The 25,999-nt window shown below is 44.7% G+C and overlaps 1 protein-coding gene across 1 annotated transcript in view; it reads left to right on the top strand.

Moving 5' to 3' along the window:
- Nucleotides 1-25,999, top strand: part of LOC144790753 (uncharacterized) — a 752,701-nt gene that overhangs the window by 537,238 nt on the left and 189,464 nt on the right. The window contains exons 14-15 of the mRNA XM_078665457.1: nucleotides 5,884-6,069; nucleotides 17,794-17,925. Coding sequence (XP_078521583.1) covers nucleotides 5,884-6,069; nucleotides 17,794-17,925 — 318 coding nt within the window. The remainder of the gene's footprint in view (nucleotides 1-5,883; nucleotides 6,070-17,793; nucleotides 17,926-25,999) is intronic.

A 25,999-nucleotide genomic window follows, 5' to 3' on the forward strand; every position in this document is an offset into this window, starting at 1 on the left:
AACACCGACAACACTCTCAGCACCGCCGAACACCTGCACTTCCAGATCCACACCAACCCCAACCCCACCCCCCGAGTAACCCTCATCTACAGACCCCCTGGACCCGACCAAAATTCAGCGACTCCATCGCCGACTTCGTCAGCACACACGCCCTCGCCTCCACTAAATACATCCTCCTCAGGGACTTGAACGTCCACCTCGAGAACAACAACGACACAAACTCCACAACCCTGATCAACAACCTAGCCAATCTCGGACTCAACACCCACCCACTCGGCCGGTCACACGCTTGATCCAATCTTCTCCGCAAGCCCCCATGTCTCCTTCAACCACACCACCGAACTCCACTGGACCGACCATAGCTGCATCCACTTCACCTTCAAGAAACCCACCACGCACCACTGCACCCAACAGATGCCTCCCCGCTGCTGGAGCAAAGTCACCGAAGACCAGCTAACCACCAGCCTCGCCCAGGACCCACCCACCGACCCCGACACCACCGCCTGCAACCTCAGACAGTGGATCAACGACTGCGCCAACACCCTCACCCTGATCAAGAAATCCTCCAACAGTCACACCAACAAGAAAGCCAGCTGGTTTACTGAAGACCTCCGGGTCGCCAAGCAAACCTGCCGAAAGCTGGATAAGATCTGGCACCGTGAATGAACACCGGACAGCCACGCAGCCCACAAGAACGCCACCCCTAGACACCATCACCTCATCAGATCCACCATAAGGGCCTCCTTCAAAGACCGCCTAGACAACAACGCGCACAACAGCAAAGAGCTCTTTAACATCGGGAAGGAACTCTCAAACCCCAGCTCCAACATCAACGACGTCCCACCCTCGCAAGACCTGTGCGACTCGCTGGCCACCTTCTTCCACCGCAAGATTGCAGACATCCACAACAGCTTCAACGCCACGACCACCACAACAACCACTGAGACCTCCGCCCCCATGACCACCATCCACACCAACTGCCTGCTCTCCTGGACCAACATCAACGATGACTACACCATGAGGATCATGAGCACCATCCGCTCCGGATCTCCGTCAGACCCATGCCCACACCACATCTTCAACAAAGCCAGCACATCCATCGCACCCTATCTCCGGAAAGTCATCAACACCTCCTTTGAGACAGCAACCTTCCCAGAGAGCTGGAAGCATGCCGAGATCAACGCCTTACTCAAGAAACCCAAGGCGGACCCAAAGGACCTCAAGAACTTCCGGCCCATCTCCCTGCTCCCGTTCCCGGCAAAGGTCATCGAGAAGACTGTCAACAAACAACTGACCCGCTACCTCGAGGAGAACAACATCCTGGACCCATAACCACTCCGGGTTCCACAGCAACCACGGCACCGAGACTGCCCTCATCGCCGCCACCGATGACATCAAGACCCTGCTGGACAAAGGAGAAACGGCGGCCCGCATCCTCCTGGACCTGTCAGCCGCCTTCAACAAGGTCTGCCACTACACACTACAAACACGCCTCCACAACACCGGGATCCAAGAGAAGGCCCTGGACTGGACCACCTCCTTCCTCTCCGACAGAACACAGAGCGTCCGCCTTCCCCGCTTCCGGTCCAAAGCCACCAAGATCATCTGCGGCATACCCCAGGGCTCATCCCTCAGCCCAACTCTGTTTAACATCTACATGGCACTCTCGCCCACGCCACCCGTCGGCATGACCTCAACATCATCTCCTACGCCAATGACACCCAGCTGATCCTCTCCCTCACCAAGGACCCCGACACCGCCAAAAACAGCCTTCACGAAGGAATGAAGTGCCGTCGCTGAATGGATGAGGAACAGCCGACTGAAGCCGAACTCGGACAAGATGGAGGTCCTCATCCTCGGATCCACCCCTTCGGCCTGGGACGACTCCTGGTGGCCGACCACACTGGGAACCGCTCCAACACCCATTGACCATGCACGCAACCTAGGGGGTCATCCTCAACTCCACCCTCTTCATGAATAAACAGGTCAACTCCATCTCCTCCTCCTGCTTCAACACCCTCCGCAGGCTCCACAAGATCTACAAGTAGATCCCCACTGAAACAAGAAGAATGGTCACCCGGGCCCTCGTCAGCAGCAGGTTGGACTACGGAAACGCCCTCTAACCAGGAGCCTCGGCCAAACTCCTGAGATGGCTCCAACGCATCCAGAACGCCTCTGCATGCCTGATCCTCGACATCCCTCGCCGCAGCCACATCACACCCCACCTGAGAGACCGGCACTGGCTCCCGGTCAACAAGAGGATAACCTTCAAGCTTCTCACCCATGCACACAAGGCACGCCACAACACCGGACCAACGTACCTCAACAGACGACTCAGCTTCTACACCCCCACCCGCCAGCTCCGCTCCGCCGACCTCGCCAGTCCCCCGCTTCCGAAGAGCGACCTCCAGCGGCAGATCGTTCTCCCACCTCGCCGCCAAGACCTGGAACACCCTCCCCATCCACCTACGGCAGACCCAAGACCTGCTGACCTTCCGAAAACTCCTCTAGATCTGACTTTTCGAGCAGTAGCAGCATTCCCCACCCCAGCGCCTTGAGACCCTTACGGGTGAGTAGTGCGCTTTACAAATGATATGATTGATTGATTGATTTAGCTCACTTCGCCACCTCAGTTCAAACCCCGACAATATGCAAATCAGTCTTGACCCTGTGCCTCATGGGAACAGTCCAGCCCTAAATGCCAAGCCAGGTCTACCCTGTACCGGAACCAAGCATCCTGGGACCGGTTTCTGGGTAACACCCTTTATCAGCTAGGCTAGTTTTGATCCAGAGGCAAAGTGATCAAGGAACTCACTTTTTGCTAGGAAATATTCTAGTCAATATACCTAGAATCACTGTTTTCCAATAACCCCATTCCATTTTACCTTGGTGTTCTTTAAAATATTATAATTTTATCTCAGAAGCCAAATTAGAATTGTGATATCTGATTACAAGTAAAGAGGTCCATTGAAAAATGTCTTGAATACTATCCATCTCTTCAGGTTAGCTCAATGTACATTGAAAATGGCAGCTATAATGTGTCTACTACGAAAAGAGCTCATAGTGGTCACCATCACATCGATCGGTACTGGAGTTTTAAATTACTTATCAGATATTAAAACATCTGCTATAGTTTGTACTGATATTTCATTTAAGCTTGCATAACATCCATGCCTATCTATCTCTGGTGTACCTCGAATGCCACAAATTCATCCAAAACCCGACATTAAGGAATTATAGATAGGTAATAATTATTACTGAGATGTTTTATTTTATCAAGGGGCTCTGATAGACATCAAACATACAATAAAAGTGAAAAAACACCCCCTACTATACCCATCACAGCAATGAACAATGAGATTCTACCTCCTTTCCTGCTTCAAACATTTTATATTTGATCCAAGAAAAAGTTAACTTCTCTAACCAATGGCAATGATGAAAACACTTTAAAATATTCTAAGTAAAACTTTGCTTAAAGCCTCCTGGCCTTGTTATTTGTAGCCACTAATGCAGATGTCCCATGTTTCAATTAAGTAAAGTTAATAGTTTGTTAACTATTGTATTAATGAAATGGGACAACTATCATGGGTTACTTTCCTTCTTCAGTTCTTACATCTACCTGAAAAAGGAAAATTCTTAGTAACAGAACATTCTGTAAATAAAAACTCCACAACTCCACAATGCCTGGCTGAAACTATAAATATTAACAATAAAGGTGTGCCAATTTTGCCAGTCTTGAATATAAAACCAGTACACTTTAGTCCTCCCTCTTTCTTGATATAAAGCAACTGTCAACGTTTGAGCAGGGCAAACACTTTAATTCCACAGTTGGAACAACCAGGGAAAGATACCTGCATCAGTGTGGTACCTGAATATCCTTATCAAAATATTGTGTGACTAAAAACATCATATCCCAAATATTTGTCTATAAAAATATTGCTCCATTGGGGTTAATAATAGAAAAATTACAGTATTATGATAATTTTGAAAGCAATACTTAGGACACAATATTTGTGGCAGATGAATTTTCTGTATGTGATGTTCTCAAGTACACCACGTTCATCTCTGGGTCAATATCAGATTTTATTTCAACAGAGTCCTTAGTTGTTAAGGATTTAGAATATGACCAAAACACTTACTGTGGGTAAACTTGATTATTTAAGGAGGGTCTTCACTTCAGTAATGTGGCTGATGTGTCTTGAGAGCAGGGGTGTAACACCCAGGATATACTTGATTGGAGGCATATTGCTTCCGGAATAGCCCTCCAGGCACTTTATTTAGAATGGATATTACTTGGCCTCTCAATAACTGAACAATTGCTTGACAAGGATCTGTCCAGGTAGAGCTGATTCCGATAGGCCCGAAATAGTAGAGTTTAATACAGCGTGAATCAGTAATAGCAGAATAATGTATTGTCTTCAACAATTATTAAAAATGCACTCCATTGAGAACCTCTATTTGCTTTATATTTATCCATCCAAAATACACATTTGGTGTTTTTAAGACCCTTTCGATATCATTTACTTACAATCATCAGTAATAAGTCATAAGCAAATCCCAAAGCATCTCTTATTTTTTTTATTTACGGTGACCATAATTTGCCAGCATGGAATACATGTATAATCTGATTGTTAATAAAGGGTTAACTACCACGCTCTCATGAAACCAAGTGCAAAAAGTCATTGCAATCACAAGTGTCTAGTGAAAGAAGGAGGAAGAGATTTAGGTAATAGATTAAGCTTCTGTGCTGTACTGAGAAAATAGAGATCCCATTCTTGTGAACTGATAGTCTTCATGCTGTGTCTCTTAGAAGTCAGTGATTTGTGTAGTGGACCTGGTTTACTTTAAGCCTTTAGAGGCTTATTATCAAGAGATATCTCTTCTTTAAGTAGGGCGATTGGCTGAATAAATAGATAAATGTTGTGTTAATACCTACCATCACAATCCTAGGCACTCTGAATTCATATGAATGGGAACATGTAGACACCTCCAACATACATTTACTCACAAATAATTTTTGAGCTTCAAAAGTGTGTAACACTGGATTCCTATTGATAATACATTTAGTGTTTCTGATTTGTTTTTGTAAAATATCTCCCCTTGTGTGCCAATAGACAGATAGCAGTCATCTACATCAAACGTACTGATTATACATATTTATTGTGTCTTTTTTGGAGAAATGAACACATTTCCCCTTGTTTATGCCTCCTTCAAGTAGATGTTAGTTTTTAACATAGAGTCCACTCTAACTATTTCAGGCTTTGTATCAAAAGCTATGTGTGTTTGCACTGATCTGCTGCTCTAAGACCTCCATGATGCAAAGCAAACTTTCTAATGTGAGAGGAGCTCCATAAACCATGTGGAAAATGTCAGTTTTTATTGGATTGTGTCACATTGTATCACTTCGAGATGTGCAAACCCTTAGTAAAACTGGGCCTTAGATTGGGAGAGAGTGGAATCAAGTCCCATAAATTACAAACCATCAATTGATTTTAGGGTAGTAACCACACCGTACACATCCAGGTGCCCAGTTTGAAACGTGGTCCTTTGAGCTGTGCTTTAATCTGCAGGATTCTTCTTGGCTGAGACTAAAAGTTCCAGAAAGGGTAAAATAACCCAAAATTAGGGTTGTTCCCTATAAAATTCACATGTCTTTCACATGTTAAACTAGATATATGTTTGTTGTGTCTGTGGTGGAGCAATTTCTGAAGAACGTTAATTACTCACCTATTGTATGGGTAGCCAAGAAGATAGAATCATTATTTGTCATTATTCTACTTAAACCTTAATAAGATACAAATCTTAAAATTTAGAAACTGTCAAACAATTGTAAATGAAAAGATTGAGTAACATACATGGGTAATGACATATTCCTATTTTCAGAATTAGATGAAGAAGATTTAGATGAGGAGCAAGAAGAACTGGAAATATCTAGGACACAAGACCTTCAATTTAGAAGACTGCCCAAACTACTTCATTATGCTGCAACTCTGAATGAATTTTATGATGACGAAGACACCAATTACTATGAGGAAATAAGAGGAGAACACGTTTTGGTGCACAAAATTGGTAAATCGGAAGTTGTTTGCTGTTGCTATGTGCTCTGATGAAAGCCATGGTGTATTAAGCATGAGGGTGTAAAAACACAGTGGTGAAGGCATTGCAAGGCCAAAGAGCTGTTGTTGTGAACGCTCTTTGGTGGTTTGCTGTCTTTTAACTCTACCATGTTTCCATTTCAAATAGGTTTGTTTTCTGTACGAAAATAGACCTTCCTCATTTTATCTGAGTTGTGGGAATGCCTAGCCTGTCAGAGGAGGCTGTATGTCAAACTATTGAATGCAAAGATATTATAAAGTTAAGTATTTATAGCGGCTAATACTGATTTACTATATATATATGTCAAGAGCGCCGGATACTGCCCGACTTTGGACTTCTCCTGTGTGCAGCTTCAGCAAAGGGCAGCCGGCTGCCACCAAAGACTGGACTTTGGTTAGGTGCCCATGTGCCTTAAATATGGTAGCGTGGGTAATTCTGGACAACTTTTTTTTTTTTATTTCAAATTTTTTTTATTGAATTGAATAGGGTAAGTTTCGCATATACATGGTATACAAAAAATTCTGGACAACTTTTAAAAGCAGCATAATTATCCAGCATCACACAAGACGCAGCCACCACTAGACTACGAGATCCAGCATGCTCATAGCGCAAATCAACCCATTTGAGGAGACCACCAGGGGGCAAGCAGCTATTGGGAGCAACAACATGGCGAGTAAGTGCGTGGCTGCGCAGATGCTGAGGCGACTTTCCCCGAAGAAGGTCAAAGTTATGACCGAAATGCATCGGAATATACAGCGCCGCTCTGCAAACAGAAAAATAAATGTTTAAAAGTGCCATTACGAGTGCGACTCATCCTTGTCTCCGTGGAGACTTCCTGTGAATAATTAAAGAGCCTGGTCCTGCTCCGAGTGAACGCACCACCTGTCAAGAGCGCCGGATACTGCCCGACTTTGGACTTCTCCTGTGTGCAGCTTCAGCAAAGGGCAGCCGGCAGCCACCAAAGACTGGACTTTGGTTAGGTGCCCATGTGCCTTAAATATGGTAGCGTGGGTAATTCTGGACAACTTTTAAAAGCAGCATAATTATCCAGCATCACACAAGACGCAGCCACCACTAGACTACGAGATCCAGCATGCTCATAGCGCAAATCAACCCATTTGAGGAGACCACCAGGGGGCAAGCAGCTATTGGGAGCAACAACATGGCGAGTAAGTGCGTGGCTGCGCAGATGCTGAGGCGACTTTCCCCGAAGAAGGTCAAAGTTATGACCGAAATGCATCGGAATATACAGCGCCGCTCTGCAAACAGAAAAATAAATGTTTAAAAGTGCCATTACGAGTGCGACTCATCCTTGTCTCCGTGGAGACTTCCTGTGAATATATATATATATATATATATATATATATATATATATTCACTGAAAAAACCATAGGTTATAGACCATATATAGTTAGGAATTAGCATTTAAAAAACCTTATTTTACTCACACAAAACCATTGAAATTCCATATATAGTTAGTTGCACTAACTATATATCGCGCACCCGCAATCCACTGCTGATGATGTCACATATTACATCATTCATGACATGGTCAGTGACATCACTGATGACATCACTGATGACATATCAAATGACATCACTGATGACATCACTGATGACAACATCCAGTGACTGTATGTTTCTGTAAAGTTAAAATGTGTCTTACATATTGAAGAATGAGTGGAAGTATAAGTGTCTGGACAAAGGATTTAGTAGGTGCATGACTGAATGTAAGAGTGAGTGATTAAATGTGTCTCACTGAGTGCATGGGTTAGTGACTAAACTGTCTTAATTTGTGCATCATTATGTCTGTTGTTCTGTAAACTGCTGCATGTGTTGATCAGTAGCTATATGATTAACTATATGGGTTATTGATTGATTGTCCAATTATTTGTATGGGAGACTGAGTGTGTTTGTGGCTGGCTGGGAGGTGTGTGACTCTGTGCAGATCATTGTGTACTTGTATCAATGATTGTATAAGAAAGTAAGTATGTGTTAGTATATGTTTGAAAATGTAAGGTGCTCTATGTTTAACTGTATAGACAAGAAAATGGAAGTGTGATTGATTCTTTACAGGACTGACTAGGTGTGTGAGTAACTCCATGGATGAGTGGCAGAGTGTGAGTGTCTGTATAGGTGTATGAGTGCATATGATAGTGTTGTAAAGATGAGTGATTGTATGTATGAATGATTGTATGGGTGAATGAGTGAATGTGTGTGTAGACGTAGGAATCAGTGAGTGCGTATGTAGTAACTAGTATTGGTGTGTCAATGGTTTCAAAAATTATACTCTGTATTTAACACTGGGTGAAACAGAGGTTATATTAAAATGTGAGGAGATGCATTGTATTGTCACATGAATGATATCATCAGTGATGTGGTCATTGATGTCAAATGAGATGTCATCAGTGATGTCATCAGTGATGTCATTTGAGATGTCATCAGTGATGTCACTGACCATGTCATGAATGATGTAATATGTGACATTATCAGCAGTGGATTGCGGGTGCGCGATATATAGTTAGTGCAACTAACTATATATGGAATTTCAATGGTTTTGTGTGAGTAAAATGAGGTTTTTTAAATGCTAATTCCTAACTATATATGGTCTATAACCTATGGTTTTTTCAGTGAATTTTCAAGGTTTTGTAAATGCTAATTCCTAACTATATATGGTCTATAACCTATGGTTTTTTCAGTGAATTTTCAAGGTTTTGTAAATGCTAATTCCTAACTATATATGGTCTATAACCTATGGTTTTTTCAGTGAATTTCAATGTTTTTTTAATAGCAAATATCATAAGCTGTCGAGTGTCAAGTACGTGGTAAGTAAAAACATTTTCGTGTTTATGCACACTGATCTGCTTTGAATGCTGCCCCCCCCCACCCTCATTTCTATTAGGAGTACTCTCTCTTTGCAGATAGTGAAGGGTAGTTAACGCAGGCCTTTGCCCCCGTTGTAATCCGTCGTGCCTGCTTCTCTCTCCATTTGATTGATTGTTATCCAAGCATTTACTGTTTTAGAATTGGTTCTCTTTGGTTCATTCTCTATTTACAAACAAGCACAGAGTCGCAATACTCTGTTTAGTCTTTGCAGATAGTGAAAAATCGTGTAAAAAAACAAAAGGAATCGAGCAAAATCAGTAGGCCACTAATGGGATCTCTTTTTGACCTCGCTAAAATAGAAACATTAGGAACAACCCCTCATGAGAAATACAAAACTAGTGAGATGAACTGAGCTCCACACCATGATGGCTGCAAGACAGCTCGGCTCCGCCACCCACCCCGCCCAAAATAACGATAAACTCTATGCAAATATTACAAATATATACAACACACCAGCAAAGTAACAGGGTAAAACATTTTATTAAATAACTATTTTATACTTTTTGTTGCCCGATCCGGCTAGCTCAATCGATCGAGCATGAAACTCATGCACTCTGATAGTTCAAAGTTTTGAGGAGTGCTTGTTAGACTGTCTGAAGCTTATTTGCACCTGCTACAGCTTCACTATTCTCAGTGTAAGTGGGGGCTGTTTGAGGACGTGACTGCATTTGAAAACAATGTGATGCGGTGCCTCCCTGAACCGCTTGACGGAGGCCCCCGAGGGACGGTGTGATGGCGCGGACTCGGAGGGGGCGCTTGGCTCCGGCCCCCTCCCCAAGTCGTGTTGCCCTGGTGTGGCCTGAGATCGCCCCCGACATAGGTGGCCGGCTCCCGGGGTCATGCGGAACTTTTTGCCTTTTGGTGACTCTTCCATTCTTGACCTTGTCCCACAATCCGTTTGACCTAAAGACACGCTGTAGTGGGGCGCTCCTTTACCGTTTCAATTGCCATTCCGCCCGCTTTTGCTACACTGTGCCTCTTCCGCTATTCAGCTGTTTACCGCCCGCTCTTGCGACTACAGCGTCTCGCTCACCATGTAGTTGAGTTGCTCCCGCTCTTGCGGTGCAGCGATAGGCGACTGCCACAGGACTCTCAAAATGGCGGCCGGCTCTTCAGGTTTGGGCGTGCTCCACTAAAATGGCCCTGCGACACCTTGGAACTCGGACGCTTGTCTGCTAGGGCTTGGGCTCCATTCTCGAAAGCGTCCCCTCAGCCTTGAAGATTCTACAAAAGTCTTGGGGGCCCCCGACTCCCGCAGGCTTCTGGTGGGGAGCGGCTGCCATGATTGCTCGTGGAATGGCCACGACGGAGCTACGAGATGGTGGTGCTCTCATGCTGACGCCAGCTTCAGTCTGAAACATCCAGAAACACTGTAGACTACCAATTCGATCAGTTCAGGTAGCGCCCCAACGTGACCCGGTAGAGAAGAACTTGCCCTCCCCTCTTTGACTGATGGTTCTTGTTGCCTGTCCCTTCTGTTGTCATTTAACAGAACTATTTAGCCTGCTGAAAGGGGTTGTGTTCCGACCGCTGGTTGGTGGAGACATTTTGACTATATTCTGGACCTGCGTTGTCGCGTAATGCGTCATATGACGCGCCGCGTTAGCGCATCCGGAAGTGCTCCGGTGCGCGAAGCGCAGCTTCCCGGAAGCGATCCGGGGCACGGCGCGCAGCGCGTAACGTAAGCATAACAGGTCATGTGACTTGTTAATAAAACTTTTCATTGGTTCATTTTACTTTTCTTATTCTAATGATGAAAGGCTTGGTCATATGACCTAAAAATTATGCTTTTTATTACTTTCGAACATTATTTTTTCTTAAACATATATGTTATAATGTTCCAGGCTAATGTACTTTCCCGGAAAATTTACAACTGTCCTGCAAGTAAAATATATTCCTTTTTCGAGAAAAAGGGCGTTTCTTCGTCCCATGACGGAGCCGTTGAGCAAAAGAGGCTCGGCCTGCTGTCTTAGTCGCCGATACGCCTGAATATCAGATTCTTATCGATCACTTTATGTTGCAGGAGTAGAAAACACAACAGCCCTTGACCATTTATCTTTACTGCGTTCCTGCGTATTATACCTTTTACCCTTCATGTAATTGGACTGCTTTATTTCACTTGCCTTTTACTGATTCGAAAACAGTGACTATTATTAAAAACTTTACCAATGTAAATACTACTACCATGTTTTCTTTTAAAAACCTTTATTGTGAAAATGTCAGTATACAAATACGGGCCTATAACCACGTGGGCCGGCCACGGAGCAAACTGTAATCGTATATGATGAGGAGACATTTACACTGTAGAGGAACGTAACGGGCGGGCCATTAGGTTGCAAGAACTAAGGTGTCTAACAGTTGCGGAATCGGTGGACGTACATTTTATAATTAAAATACGACAGGGCCAGTTACAATAAAATTATCTAGATATACATTTGCGGGCAAGTACCATGGGTGACGTTAATTCGAACTTTCAATAGTACAGTAATCAATAACACATCAGAACTTAATATCAATAGGGATGTCGAAATATTCAATCAATTCTCGTCCCCGCCCGCCATGTGCTTCAAAACTGCATACGTATCTCGTGATATCAAGGTTGTGCAACCAGTACACAACAAGGAGTTACGAGTCCCATTTATTCTGGCGCCATTTTGGGCGAGGACGGGCAGGTCCAGGATATAGTCAAAATGTCTCCACCAACCATCGACTATGATGATGTTCATATGCTGTATTTATTAGAGTAACACTCATCTGTCCACATGAAATTAATTTGCTACAATCTAAACATGTCATTTTAATCTTTCCAAAGTTCTTCTGAATATTTGGGACCGTTTCCCTTGCCTCTGATGCTGTCAGTGCCACTTCTTTGGTGAATGTACTGGCAGGTCGGGGGTTGTCCTCCAAATCTCTCTTTTGTGCAGCACTATAATTAATCGGTGCCACCTCTCCATATGACGATGCATGGTATAATTACCATAACTATATTTTTTTTCGGTTCCTCTGGAGAGTACATCGTGGCAGATGAGGCAGGTAACGTACCGGGCATTTACCTTTTTTGCATGTAGAGGAAAGGAAAAAAAATTCGAGCGTCCGAGTTCTAAGGTGTCCCAGGGCCATTTTAGTGGACCAGGCCCAAATCCAAAGAACAGGCCGCCATTTTGAGAGTCCTGTTGCAGCCGCCTGTCGCTGTAGCAGCAAGAGCGGGCGAAACTCAGCTAGACGGCGCTCCACTGCAGATGAAGTGCCTCAACCTGGAGAGGCGGGAGAGGCTCGTTTGCGCCGCCTCCCCCCCCCCCTTCGGGCACCCCACGCCGTCTTTCGGCGCAGCATTGTAGGATGGCCACACCAGTGCGGCAACTTGCTAGACACCACCTCGGTGCCATCCGGATCTCGGCGCCCCACTGCAGATGAAGTGCCTCCACATGGAGAAGCGGGAGAGGCTCGTTTGCGCTGCCTCCCCCCCCCCCCTTCGGGCACCCCACGCCGACTTTCGGCGCAGCATTGTAGGATGGCCACACCAGTGCGGCAATTTGCTGGACACCACCTCGGTGCCAACCGAATCTCAGCGCCTTGTGGTATCTTCCATTCCGAAAATATTGTTGGCAGCATTTTGAAAGGAAAGATAAACAGCCGTTTGTGGCCCTCACTACACCGTTCTCCTAGTGAGTCTCACATTGTTACATTTAGGAAGAATGTTGAAGAGTAGTATGTTGAAAATCTGAAGCCATTGTTCTACAAACTCTCAACCAGCCTTGGATGGAAAAATCCTGAAGAATGTACAAACTGAAAACCAGTTTTTGTCTGTATAGCATCAGCAGCAACGCTTGAGTCAGCTTTGTGTGAAGCCGCCATTTTGATTCAATCAATAGCGTCCCCCTGCACACATTCAGGGACCTGGTCGTGTCTTCAGGTCAAACGGATTGTGGGACAAGATGCACAAAGGAAAAGGAAAAAAGTTCCGCCGGACCCCGGGAGGCGGCCGCCTATGTCATGGGCGATCTTAGGCCACACCAGGGCAATAGTGAAGCTGCAGCAGCTGCAAATAAGCTTCAGACAGTGTTACAAGCGCTGCTCAGAACTCTCAACAATGACACCACCTCGGTGCCATCCGGATCTTGGCGCCTTGTGCTGGTTCCGGCCTATTCACACATCGGTCCGCTACTGACGCCACCTCACAGGCCAACGGGGCACCCCACGCCGACTTTCGGAGCAGCATTGTAGGATGGCCACACCAGTGCGGCAACTTGCTGGACACCACCTCGGTGCCATCCAGATCTCGGCGCGTTGTGCTGCCTTCGGCCTATTCGCCGCAAGTGCGCACGCAACTCAGCTGCATAGCGAGTGAAACACCAAGGGGCGCCCCACTGCAGCCGAGGAACCTCCATCTTGGGGGCGACGCACAGCATCACATTGCTTTCTAATGCAGTCAGATCCTCAAACAGCCCCCACTGACTGACGCGAACTCACAGGCCAACGGGGCGCCCCACGCCGACTTTCGGCGCAGCATTGTAGGATGGCCACACCAGTGCGGCAACTTGCTGGACACCACCTCGGTGCCATCCGGATCTTGGCGCGTTGTGCTGCCTTCGGCCTATTCGCACATCGGTCCGCTACTGACGCCGCCTCACGTGCCAACGGATTTTCTACGCTTTTTATAGCCCTATGCCGCATAACAGGTCATGTGACTTGTTTATAAAACTTTTCATTGGTTCATTTTACTTTTGGTTTCCTAATGATGGAAGGCTTGATCACATGACCTAAAAATAACACTTTTCATTGGATTAAAACATTTTTTTTTCCCAAACGATGAAAGCCCCACCTTGTTTCTGGATGTTTCAGACTGAAGCTGGCGTCAGCATGAAAGCACCACCATCTCGTGGCTCCGTCGTGGTCATTCCGCGAGCAATCATGGCAGCCGCTCCCCACCGGAAGCCTGCAGGAGTCGGGGGCCCCCAAGACTTTTGTAGAATCTTCAAGGCTGAGGGGACGCTTTCGAGAATGGGGTCCAAGACCTAGCAGACAAGCGTCCGAGTTCCAAGGTGTCCCAGGGCCATTTCAGTGGACCAGGCCCAAAAAGGAAAGAGCCTGCCACCATTTTGAGAGTCCTCTGGCAGCCGCCTATCGCTGCACCGCAAGAGTGGGCGCAGCTCAGCTGAATGGCGGATTTTGGCACAGTGTACCAAAAGCGGGCGGAATGGCAACTGAAACGGTAAAGGGGCGCCCCACTACAGCAGACGAGCCTCCACCTGGGGAGGCCCGTTCACGCCGCCTCAACCCCCCCCCCCCCGGGGCGCCCCACGCCGTTATTTGGAGCAGCATTGTAGGATACCAAAACCAGTGCGGCAACTTACTGGACATCACCTGGCTGCCATCCACATCTCAGCGCGTTCTGCTGCCTTGGGACTATTCGCACAACAGACCGCTACTGACGAGGCCTCCCCCCGCACCCCCCGGGACGCCCCACGCCGTTTTTCGGAGCTGCATTGTAGGATACCAAAAACCAGTGCGGCACCCAGGTAACATCACCTGGGTGCCGTCCAGAACTCAGCACGTTGTGCTGCCTTGGGACTATTCGCACAAAACACAGCTACTGACCATTGTTGCTTCTTTTTTCAAAAAAATGTTTAAATGTATTTACTGTTTTTGTTGCGTTGTATATATTTATAAGTTATTAAAGTTTTATAATCCTACTACTTTGTTGGAGTGCTATATATTTTTAATGTGACACATAATTGTAAAAACTTTGATGTACAAAGAGGCATCCCTGGAATCTTCCGCTTCAGGCTCGGTCCCCTCCCCAATCACAATACAGGATGGTTTTCAGATAGTAGGAATGCGTGTGGTGTGACGGATCTCATCGGGTGGGGGCCTTGATCTACTGTAACTCCTTTGAAGAGGGGTGATTCTTTACAGCTGGGGCCATAAACTACATCTGCAGGGCTAGGTGATAGCCTGGGACCGGCCTGGACAATCGGACACAGAGGAAGAGGAGTGTCAGAGGGTGCGGTAGTGAATAGGGCGTAAGGGAGGTGTCGGGCGGGCACAGGGTGTGATTCTCAGGGAAGAGCAGCGCAGATGGGGGGAGGTTTATTGCCCATGCATAAGACAGAGAGAGGGGGTGACCAGTGCCTGGGGGAGATGCTTGCGAGGGTGGGGAGCCATGCTAAGGATCGACAGCGTGCAGAGAGTGGGTCTGGTCAAGGCATCTAAAATGGCTGCCGTGCACGACAAAAGTGTGGCATTTGAAAAAAGGCAAGATGGCGCAGACAATGTTTATCAACACTTCCTGATTTCCTTCGAATCGAACGTTAACAGACGTTATCTCTCCCACACTACCGGTCCCCCTGGGCTTAAACGCCGAGATGGTAGGGACTGCATCCCGTGGAGATAGGCCGAGACGTCACTCAGCAGAAAAAAAAAAAAAGTCTATAAACATACAATAAGTTAAAGGGCAATCATTCTTGTTTCCTTGTAGTACGCTCCCCAGTCCGCTTTCCGTTACGCGTACCGGGCGCACCCCACGAAAAAAAACGATTTTTTTTGGCCCGCGGGGCCCTTTTAAAGCCTCCACATCAAACCTAGGGGGTCAGGGAGGATCTACTATGCCCCCTTATGGTCATTTGCCCCTTCGCTTTGGCCTCCTCTTGTCTCTCGATCCTACCGAGAGACAAGATGGCGGCCGCTACGGACTGTTTGGAATGTTTACAGACACCGGAGATCCAATCAGCTTCGCTTCGCAAAGCTCCGTAACGCGAAAAGTACGCGAAACGGAGCGCTACCCGGGACGCTGTCACAGATATATATCTTTTTTTGAACGTTAATTTCTCAAAATCCACTGGAGCACATATATTGAGACCTAGCAAAGGCACATCGGGCTACCGGTCCCTACAATTTTGCCAAGTTTCGTGCAAATCCATTCAGCCGTTCGGGCTAAAAGTGAGGCCAACCGCCCTATGGAAATTAACATGGGAAAAACGTGTTTTGGGACCCCCCTTTTTTCTCGGCCCCCCCTTGACGAACCCCCCCCCAAATTTTCAGGGGCTGCTCAGAAACAAAATGTTCCATTTTCCTGAAAATTTCAGCCAATTCCGTCCACAAACGCCAAAGTTATTAGACATAGAATTTTCAAAAATCCCATAGAGAAAAAATCCTAACTATATATACCTACTGGCGACCGCCAGTAGGTAATATATATATATATATATATATATATATATATATATATATATATATATATATATATATATATTATATTTATATTACAAAAAAGACACAGGCCCAGATGCATGAAGCTAAAACCCGCTCGCAAAGGGGCAGATTCTCAGAATCTGCCCCTTTGCAACCGGTATTTTTGCATTTGGGATGCATCACCCCAAATGCAAAAATCGCAAATTGAGAATTCGCTAAATTGCGATTACTTGCATTTAAGGAATCTCAAATTGACATTCCTTAAATGCAATGCATTAAAGTTTAAAAAATAGCGATTTCGCTAATAGGGCACGCAAATTACCATGAAGTACAACTTCTTGGTAATTTGCAAAAACTTTGAAAAATGCACTAAAGTGCATTTTTCAAAGTTTCATGTTGCGCACACACATGCCCTAAGGGCATGTGTGTGCGCAACATATGTGCACAGACCAATTTCAAGGGTGCAACAGGGTGTCCTTTGGACACCCCTGCACCCTTGAAATCGCATTTGCATTTTGCGATTCACTAATTGCGATTCGCAAATTGAAAATTCTTCCCATTCATTCCTATGGGCCTCTAGGCCCATAGGAATGAATGGGGAGGTATTCCTTAATTGCGACTTGCAATTTGCGAATCGCAATTAAGGAATTTTAAGAAATCGCAATTTTTGAAAGGGATTTCTTCTTGCATACCATTTTGCTATTCCTTATTAGCGATTCCTTATTTTTCGCTAATAAGGAATCGCAAAATGGATGCTTGATGCATATGGGGTACAGTGCGACAGACCACGGTTCAGCACATCAAATCCCAGGTAAGGATAGGTCATTAAAAAGTCTGTGCAGTCACTTCCAGAGTTTGCCGCACTTTCACCCCACTGGAAACCAGATCAGCCAAATTGTACAAGAAGGAAGGTGCACCAGAAATCAAATCAATGAGCTCCAAGTGTGTCCGAAATATCTGTTATTGTCGTAGAAATTTAAAATTTGGACATCAGCCATATCTATATATCAGAAATAAAATATTCCAGCATCCAGGGATGAAACAAGCCCACAAGCCGGTAAGTAGCATTCAAGATTTCATTTATTAGAAGAGAGTTTATTGCCTAGCGCGTTTCGACCCTCCTAGATCTTAATCACATGCATCATGTGAAAATGGTCAATTGTCCTTCTTTTAAAGCCACAACTTTAAACATTGAAGATGGTCTTCGCTGACTTAAAAAGTACTTTTGTGCATCGGCCCCGTCTTTTTTAGGGCTTATACATTTTCAGGGAGCAGGTACAGCAGTTCCTAGGAGAGTTAACTGCATGGAACATGCAACATAAGTGTTCTCATTCAGTTGTTCCTTCACTGACTCATTTCCTTTCCTTTTGGATATCTATTCATGTAATAAATGTTTGGGTTCATTTGTTACCTTTGCTGAAACGTGTCGACACATATGAACACTGTATCTATTGGTATACTTTGCACCATCTAAATGAATTCTCAGCATATGCTTAAAAATTAGAGCTAATTACTAGAAATGTAAATGATAGAACACATTTCCCAGGTTTGCGAACATTAGATCCTAGATGAAAAAAGTGACATTTCTTAATGTAAGACATCTTAATATTTTTGTTGCAGTCTGCTTCGATGGTACCTTTGGAAATGATTGCAGCTTAAGCTGCCACAACTGTACAAATGGAGGTGGATGCAACAGAGAAAAGACGGGCTGCCTCTGCACTCCAGGGTGGACCGGAATACTCTGCAATGAAAGTAAACATATTTATTATTATCACTAATATATTTAAATGTGTGAAGGGTCAAAATGAATTAATATAACACACTATTTAAATTTCTTCTCTGGTATCATGAATCATTTATTTTATGGACATGCCTTAATGTGGTTATGGAACGCAATGTAACCTGAGTTATTAGCGTACTGTATTTTCATTGTTGGAAAATGTAATTAAAAATATTTTTTTTGTAAATAATTTATTAATTTATTTTAAGGTGTAAAACCAACAAACTGAGCGCCCTATTTACAATGAAGTGGCGGAGCGCAGCATTAGCCTCATTGGCTTAACGACGTGCTCTGTTACTTCAGAAACGCAGGGCTACACTATATTTACAACAATATGGTGCAGCCCTGCGATTCCCCCTGCGCTGGTGCTAAATTTAGCACCTTACCTCCAAGACAGGCACCCTTGCACCATAGTGCAAGGTTGTCTGCGTCGAGGGGAAGTCTGTTTATACGCAGGAAGGTCTCTCTTCCTGCATATGAACAATCTTTAAATACTGTTTTGTAACTTTTATGTGGGCTGCTCAATGCAGCACATGTAGAATTTGCAAAATGTCTTTATTTTTTATTGTTTGTGCAGGACGGGAAACCTTCCTGCACATAAACAATCAATGGTGTTTTGCTATTTTTATGTGACCTGCACAATGCAGCACACATGAAAATAGCAAAAATGAGGGGAAATAAAGCATTTCTCCTTGTTTGGCCAGGTTAACACCAGGTTTTCCTGGTCTTAATTTTAGTACTGCCTCCTATTTACGCCTCCCTTGTAAATAGGGGGCAGCGTCAAAATCAATGGGTGTTGTGGTGGAACGCCCACCGCAACACCCATTGCCCGCCCCTTTCACACTAAGAATAGCGTGAAAGGGTGCCTTATTTACAAGGACGCATTAAGCCATGTTAAGTGGCTTAACGTTGCCTTGTAAATAAGGCAAAGCCCCTATCGCTACTACAACATTCTGAAAAGTGACTTTGTGGTGGAGATCTGGGCTTGTAAATATGCCCCTGTATTTGCTTGACTGGGAATGCAACAGAATCTTTGAAGATTGAAATCACTATTTAGGGGAATCATTCTTACAACCTAGCATTGAGATGGTGTGCTAGTTGTATTGCGCAACAATTGTTCTCTCTGCTCCGTTTCCTTTAAACCTAGGTTGAAATAGTATTTGAATGGTATAGTGACACAACTTGTCACTTCACTGCGGAATTTCCAATGACATGAGTACCAGAATGGGGAGCTAGGAGGGTATATTTGTCTTAACCAATACGCATCAATGTTGTACTATTTTGTACGTACTGGGTGTGAAGGCCTCCAATTCTGGGTTTTCTTTGTGAACCTGAAACATTTCATGCAACTCTGATGCTTTCAGCACCAATTTCGAGATGTGTCAGAATTTGCCACTTGTTTTCAACCAGCTGGGCCTGGCAAAATTCATTGTGGAAATTTGTAGAGGTGTGTACTAAACACATGTCTTGTAATTCCAATCCCTGTGTAAGTACAGGTTTGCACAGGGATCGGAATTAAGTGGCCCAATTTGAATCAGTGACATAGATTTCTTGTGAGGTACATCTTTACATAAATATGTCAGTGACCTTTTCTCTCATAGCTAAGACATCATTTGGTTGGCTTGAGTCCACCAGGAGATTGCAAAAAGCTTTTATCCACCTGGAAAAGTGTTGTCCTTTTATCTCTAGAACCAAGTGTGATTATTTTGGCTTATTGGATTTGCATAGCAGTTTTACTGGTCACAGGATTAGAACTGCTAGTATCTTGTTCACCCCAATAAAATATCAGGTTCTGGGTCCTGCCAGGGAAGCCTGCTTGGCCATCTATTTCTGGAAGATACACTGGACACTGCCGGAGAAGTCAAAGGGTTGAGAACCACTGAAGTAGACCAATTTCTCAAGCTTACCACTGAACATTTCCCTGCTGTGACTAGCAGTGACAGACAATCCTGTGGACAGAGAAAACTATTGCGGCTGCAGAAAAAAATCCAAATACTATATTGGAACCATACATTTTGTGGAAACTTGAATTACAGTGTTTGGACCTGACTTAACCTTGAAACCATGAACTGGAATGTAAGGAACAGTTTGTGTATAGTCTGGGAATATGCGTATGACCTGATTCTCATCCTTCTATCGTAACTCCTTTAAAATGGCATCCCGGTCTCTATATTTGAGGAATTTTGTAATAATAGTCGTCAGAGTGCCCTCCGGTAGCAGCAGGGCCAACGATCTGTGGGCCTGCTCCACTAGAAACATCTGTGACAGGTTCATGCCCAGATTCTGCACCCTTATCCAACCGTCCAGGAACAGCACCAGTGCATTGTCTTCGGCCTTTTCAGGGAATGCCACACATCTTAAATTACATCCGAGTGATCGACCCTCTGCGTCCTCTTCTTATATCTCCAGTCTCGGCAATTGGGACTCAAGGGCAGCCACAATGACCTTCAGCACCATCATTTCCTCTTGCAATTTGGACACTTGTTGTTCAGTTATGGCGGACCTCTCAGCTACCTTGCAGACATCCACCCAAAGCAAGTTGACATCCAATGCAATGGCTTCGATCTTTGCCTAGACTGTTGTACTCGAAGCCACAATGGCTGCTAGGATCTGGGCCCCCGTTTGGGCCCTGAGGGTCCCGTAGCCCTCTACTACCATCCATCGGTGGGCCCCCACCTGCCCAAGAGGCTGTGAATTGGTTGATTTTCATTTGTTGCATACTTCTAGGTGCTCTGTCTTTGCCCATTGTGGGCATCAGTGCTGTACCACTCAAGAACTGGCTGCAGCTGGGCCACACAATGTTCAGCCCATCCCTATGTAAATTAGGGAACACTTATCTCCCTGGAATGGAACAGTTTTATCTCCTGCTGCATACAGAGCCACGCATCTGAGAAGGCACTGGGACTGAAATGGCTTCTGTAATGTCTGTCCCCATTTTGGATTTCCAATTGATAGCTAAGGTTTTTGTGACAGCTCTTTGTGTCTTCATCTCTGTCTATACCCACCCAGATGTATCCCCCCTGCAAAGTGGTTTGTTGCCACTAAACACCCTTTCTGAATCAGAAGTAGTTGTACTCCTCTTTAACAGGCCAGGACTTTATGCATAATTAGGATGCTATTTAGGTCCACTGGAGGGTAGGCAGTCAGCAGAACTGGTTTTATTTCCAGTTTACTTTAGGCAGCCAAGGTACACTTTTTAAAAGCTACTTCTCCACTGCACTTATTAAAAACGTACTTTCACGTTAAGTTAGATTTGTGCCAAAAAGTGAAAATAAAACTGTGAGACACTTGTAGTGAAAAGGTTTATGTGCCTGGCACAGTAACTACCAATTCGAGTGCACAACACTGATCATGAATCTCCATTTGCACTGGTCACCAATGAATGGATGTGATGTGATGGCATACAGAAGAGTGGCTGTCTGTCTGCCAGTAGATTGCTTACTTGGTAATGATTTGTCACATACAGAGTTGTCTTCATGAGCATAAGCAACAAGGCTACTGTTTACAACCACTACAATGGCACTGACAGTAAGATTAGGGCTGTGGGATCACCAAAGAGAGTGAGAGAAAGGAGTCATTCATGACCTGCATTTGGAAAACCAGTCGACCAGATGTTGCATGCTTATACAGGAAAGGACCCTCATGGCTGGAAATGAAGTCAGCACTTCTGACATGGAGGTACTGTGTGTGCCATCTGCATGACAGGCATCAAGAAAGCTAGATCAAGCAGACTGCCCTTGTCACTACCTGGATACACCACTCACTGGGCTGCAATCGAAGACTGAAAGCCTTAAACTTCAGCCAAGTGTCTGTGGAAAGCCTTTCACAGGCTAAAGTCAACAACCTTGAATACCAGTCTCACCAGAGGTGGTGGAGGATAGATGAGGAATACCTACAACAGAGCACTGTAATGCTCAGCCTTGAAAGCACTTGGAGAAACTCCTAGTTGTCTAGTGACAGGACACTTTATCCAGGTTTGGAGGAGCCCGCATGGCCATCAGGGGGATCTTTGGCCCCCAATGTGCTGTCCAGTTCATTGATATATGGACTGGGCCAAACCTCTCACAGGAGGCATGAGATGATGTGCCTGGGTTGATCCTTTTTAGAGCAGGCACACAGGTGTATGCACTGTATCATTGTCTTTATGGAGCTTTCAATCCTCCTGAGACTGCTCCTGTGATACTGGACCAATATATGACTGTGTCTTTAAAGTACAGAGCTACCTGATGTGGAGAGTGAGGACAATACTAGGTGTTTTCGACCTTGCTCCTGGCACTGCTGTTGCTGCTGTGCCACTGAAAGTGGGGATCCTCCAGCACCAAGTTAACCGAAAGGGCCTATAGTATGTGTATATAGGCCCAGGAAATTTGTGGGTGCATCATTGTCATCGCATTGGTTGAAAGTGATGCATGCCCCAGGAACTAGACTATCAGACTCTATTCAGGGTAACTAGACAGATTGACAGTTGTCAATTTTTACAGCTCTACTGTAGTAACACTAGGCATGTACTGGTGATTCACTATGTTCTTCTATCACACTCTTGTGTGTTCAAAGGATTGGCACAATGGCAAAATTGAACACACCACCTCTTGGCTATTGTAATGAAAGTCTTCGAGGAAGCATCTCTTCACTGGAATCGTGCACCTCCTGGATTGAGTTCTTAGGAAAGAAGGGGTGTTCCCAAGGTTAGGTTTAGTAGTCAAAGTCGAACCCAGTGACTGTGATTGTGCAGATCTGACAGAAATCATGCCAAATTCTCTGCAGTGTCGATGTTCTGTTACCTTGGTGATCAAATCAAATCAATGGTGTGGGTAGCTAGCTTGTTTTCATCTGCTTTTGTCTGTGTGTGACGGGGGAATGGTTACACATTTAAACTGGGCAGTTTGCTGTGTAACTGTATGGGAATTGTGGGGAGAGTCATCAAATGCAAACCATTAACTGGGGCTTAGGGAACCAGTTATGACCATTTGGAGACTTTTCCTATTAAGAAAACTGAGGTACTGAACTTTTTGGACGAGACAAGATGTCAATCCTAGCCAATGAAGAGGTGACCTCAGAGGCTTTATCATTTGTGGCTTTTCCAAATCTGAGCCTTTAGTCACGAAGTTCAAGATCTTGGCAGAACAGCTAAGCACATTATATGCACTCTCCTAGAGCCCTTATTGCCTGCAGCTTCCAATCTGCCTACCGGTCTATCCTGCAAAAACTGGTAAAGTCTCAATCTACGGCATCACATTACCAACATTGCATTTTTGTTTTTTTAATGTTTTCAATTAAAAAAAAATATTTTTGTTTTTTACTGGTTTACACACAACAACTTTCATTTTTGCTCTCATCTTTTGTACACCCTCCAGCTTTCTAAATTGTTGTGGTATTTACTCAATCAGTGTTTATATTTCTGACACACCTTGATATTTAACCTGTAAATGGACAAAAATGGTAGTCAATTATTGGCAAAAGTTAGAATAGAAACAAATTAGCAGGGAACATAACAGCTAAGTGATCTAGAGTTATCCCAAACTGTTTCTTTGATGTGTCATGGAGTGTGAGAAAGTCATCCTTTTTGCCCTGGCCATTTTTTTACTGATACCGGTGGTAAATGACTCCGACTGCGCCCTGGGCTCTGCTAACCAGGCCCAAAGCCTGTGCTCTGATGAAAAAGGAATACGGTAATCAGGGATAATTTCAATTGGCAATAACTGACCCCAGTGAGTCCCTAGTATATAATAAGGAAAAGGGGGGATTCCGACTACCTATAAGTCACTAGTATATAATAGGGAAACCGGGTTAGAGGCCCAGTACTGGAGAGTGCACTGCTGTATTGCCTGCTGGCATTTTTAACAGACTGCCCGTAAAAAGTAAATTATATGTAAATTCAAATGTGGAGTTAAAGGTACTTCCAAAGTGGTAATCAACCTTATTTTTGCATTTAAGTCACCCCCAAGGGCTCCTTTAGGTGCCTCAGGGGTAGTGTGCCATGTAACTATAAGCAGGGGCATTATAAAATATGTTTTATATGCCCTTAGTGAAGCTCGATAGGCTAACATTGGAATATGTTATTTAAGTATAGATATAGCTAGGAGCTAAAAATGGCAATCAAAGAATTGAAAGTTTGGTATTGACAAATCCAACAGCTTGCCACTGTTCAATGTATCACAACTAATAAAAAAAAAAGTAATAGATCTATCTTTTTTGCAGCATTGAAGCCACCTCTCCTGATTGGTCGACCTTAACAGGCTTAGCCAAGGTGCTTTGATGAGGTGATAAGTGGCCTGCATAGAGCAGAGGTTATCCGATTGGTGACTCTGCAGCTGCAGAGAACAGGTCAGCATGAGTGCTGGGTAAACCAAACTGTTCTTCAAAGAGAGGAGGACAGGAAGGAATTCCAGCCAGGCCTACCCACTCCTTATGTGCCACATCCATATGGCAGGCCTAGGAATATAACTTGCAGAAGCTCTGGGTGGGGAGTGGTAATGGAACTTAGCCACACCAGTAGGTTGGTTTAGCCAGGTCTTACTCTCCTGGAGAGGAAAACCCCATCTTGAATTTCAAAGTGCAGTGCTTTGTGGGACAAGAATATGCCACACTTTGGAGGAAGTTGTCATGCTTTTGGGTAACACCCTGCACCTCATTGGACAGGGGTTAACCCTGCTTGTTGCCCCAGATCATTGACTAAATATGTAAGTGCTTCATAGCAACTAGGATCTGCTGCCTGAAACTACAAGGAGAAGAAGGACTGCCCTGCTGGAACCCCAAAGGAGTGCAATCTGAAGGACTGCTCTTGTTGCACATTTGGAACTACAGTCCTGAGGACTTTTGCATTGCTTAAAAAGGATTGAGGAGTAGACTCCCTGAAAGCAACAGGTTAACAGAGCTTCCCTGCACCATCTCCCTCAAGATGTCCCCAGCCTGGAGTATGTCCAGTGGACTTTTAAGGATTTGGCCAGGTGCATTGTGGGAATTGTAGTCCCAAATTTCCAAGGGCAATCTCAGAGTTTCTAGACCCTTGGATTTGTGTTTCAAACACTTTAAACCCTCAAGAGGAACTTCAGGAAGAAGTTCCAAATGTTTGGAGAAGTTTGGAGCAAGTTTTGGCAAAAGCTCCATAAGTGGAGCGACCCGACGTCAAAAGTCAACCGCCTATCTTCAGTCGCGACCCGGCCTGGATTTCAGGTTCATCTTGCTGAAAGCTCCATAGCTCAAGATTTCCAGGAGTTGACCGGGGGGTCATGCTAAGCCAAGCCAGGTAATCCGCTGCAAATCTGGCCTGTGGAAGTACCTTGCTCACAGTCGAGAGAAAATCCTCTAGAAAGGTTTCTAAGTGTGGAGGTAACATTTTGACCAGGGCCTCCCGCATAGTGTATCTGACCAGGGCTCCCTCGCGGTCAGCCTCAAACTTTGACTTTGTCCTGGTTAAGTGCAACCAGATGTCCCAAGTTGGCACTAATACTGGCAGATGCATCAACGTAGCCTTTTGCTATTCCTAAATAGCGATTTTGAAGGAATCGCTATTTAGGAATAGCAAAAGCCTATGCATGTAGGAATCGCTATTAAAATAGCGATTCCTTAACATTCCTTAATTGCTACTCGCAAAAAGCTAGTCGCAATTAAGGAATGCTGTCCCATTCATTCCTATGGGCCTACAGGCCCATAGGAATGTATTGGAGATTGCATGAGCAATTAGCGAGTATCAGTAGGTACTCGCAAATTGCTCATGCAATTTCAAGGGTGCAAGGGTGTCAAATTGACACCCTGTTGCACCCCTGAAATTGATCTATGCACATATGTTGCACACACACATGCCCTAAGGGCATGTGTGTGCGCAACATGAAACTTTGAAAAATGCACAAAAGTGCTTTTTTCAAAGTTTTAGTAAATTACCATGAAGTCCAACTTCATGGTAATTTGCTCCCCCTATTAGCGAATTCGCTATTTTTTTACCTTCATGCATGGCATTTAAGGAATCTCAATTTGGGATTCCTTAAATGCAATCGCAATTTAAGGAATCTCAATTTAGAGATTCCTTAAATTGCGATTTTTGCATTT

This window comes from Lissotriton helveticus, chromosome 11, assembly GCF_964261635.1.
Source record: "Lissotriton helveticus chromosome 11, aLisHel1.1, whole genome shotgun sequence".
Classification (NCBI taxonomy): domain Eukaryota; kingdom Metazoa; phylum Chordata; class Amphibia; order Caudata; family Salamandridae; genus Lissotriton; species Lissotriton helveticus.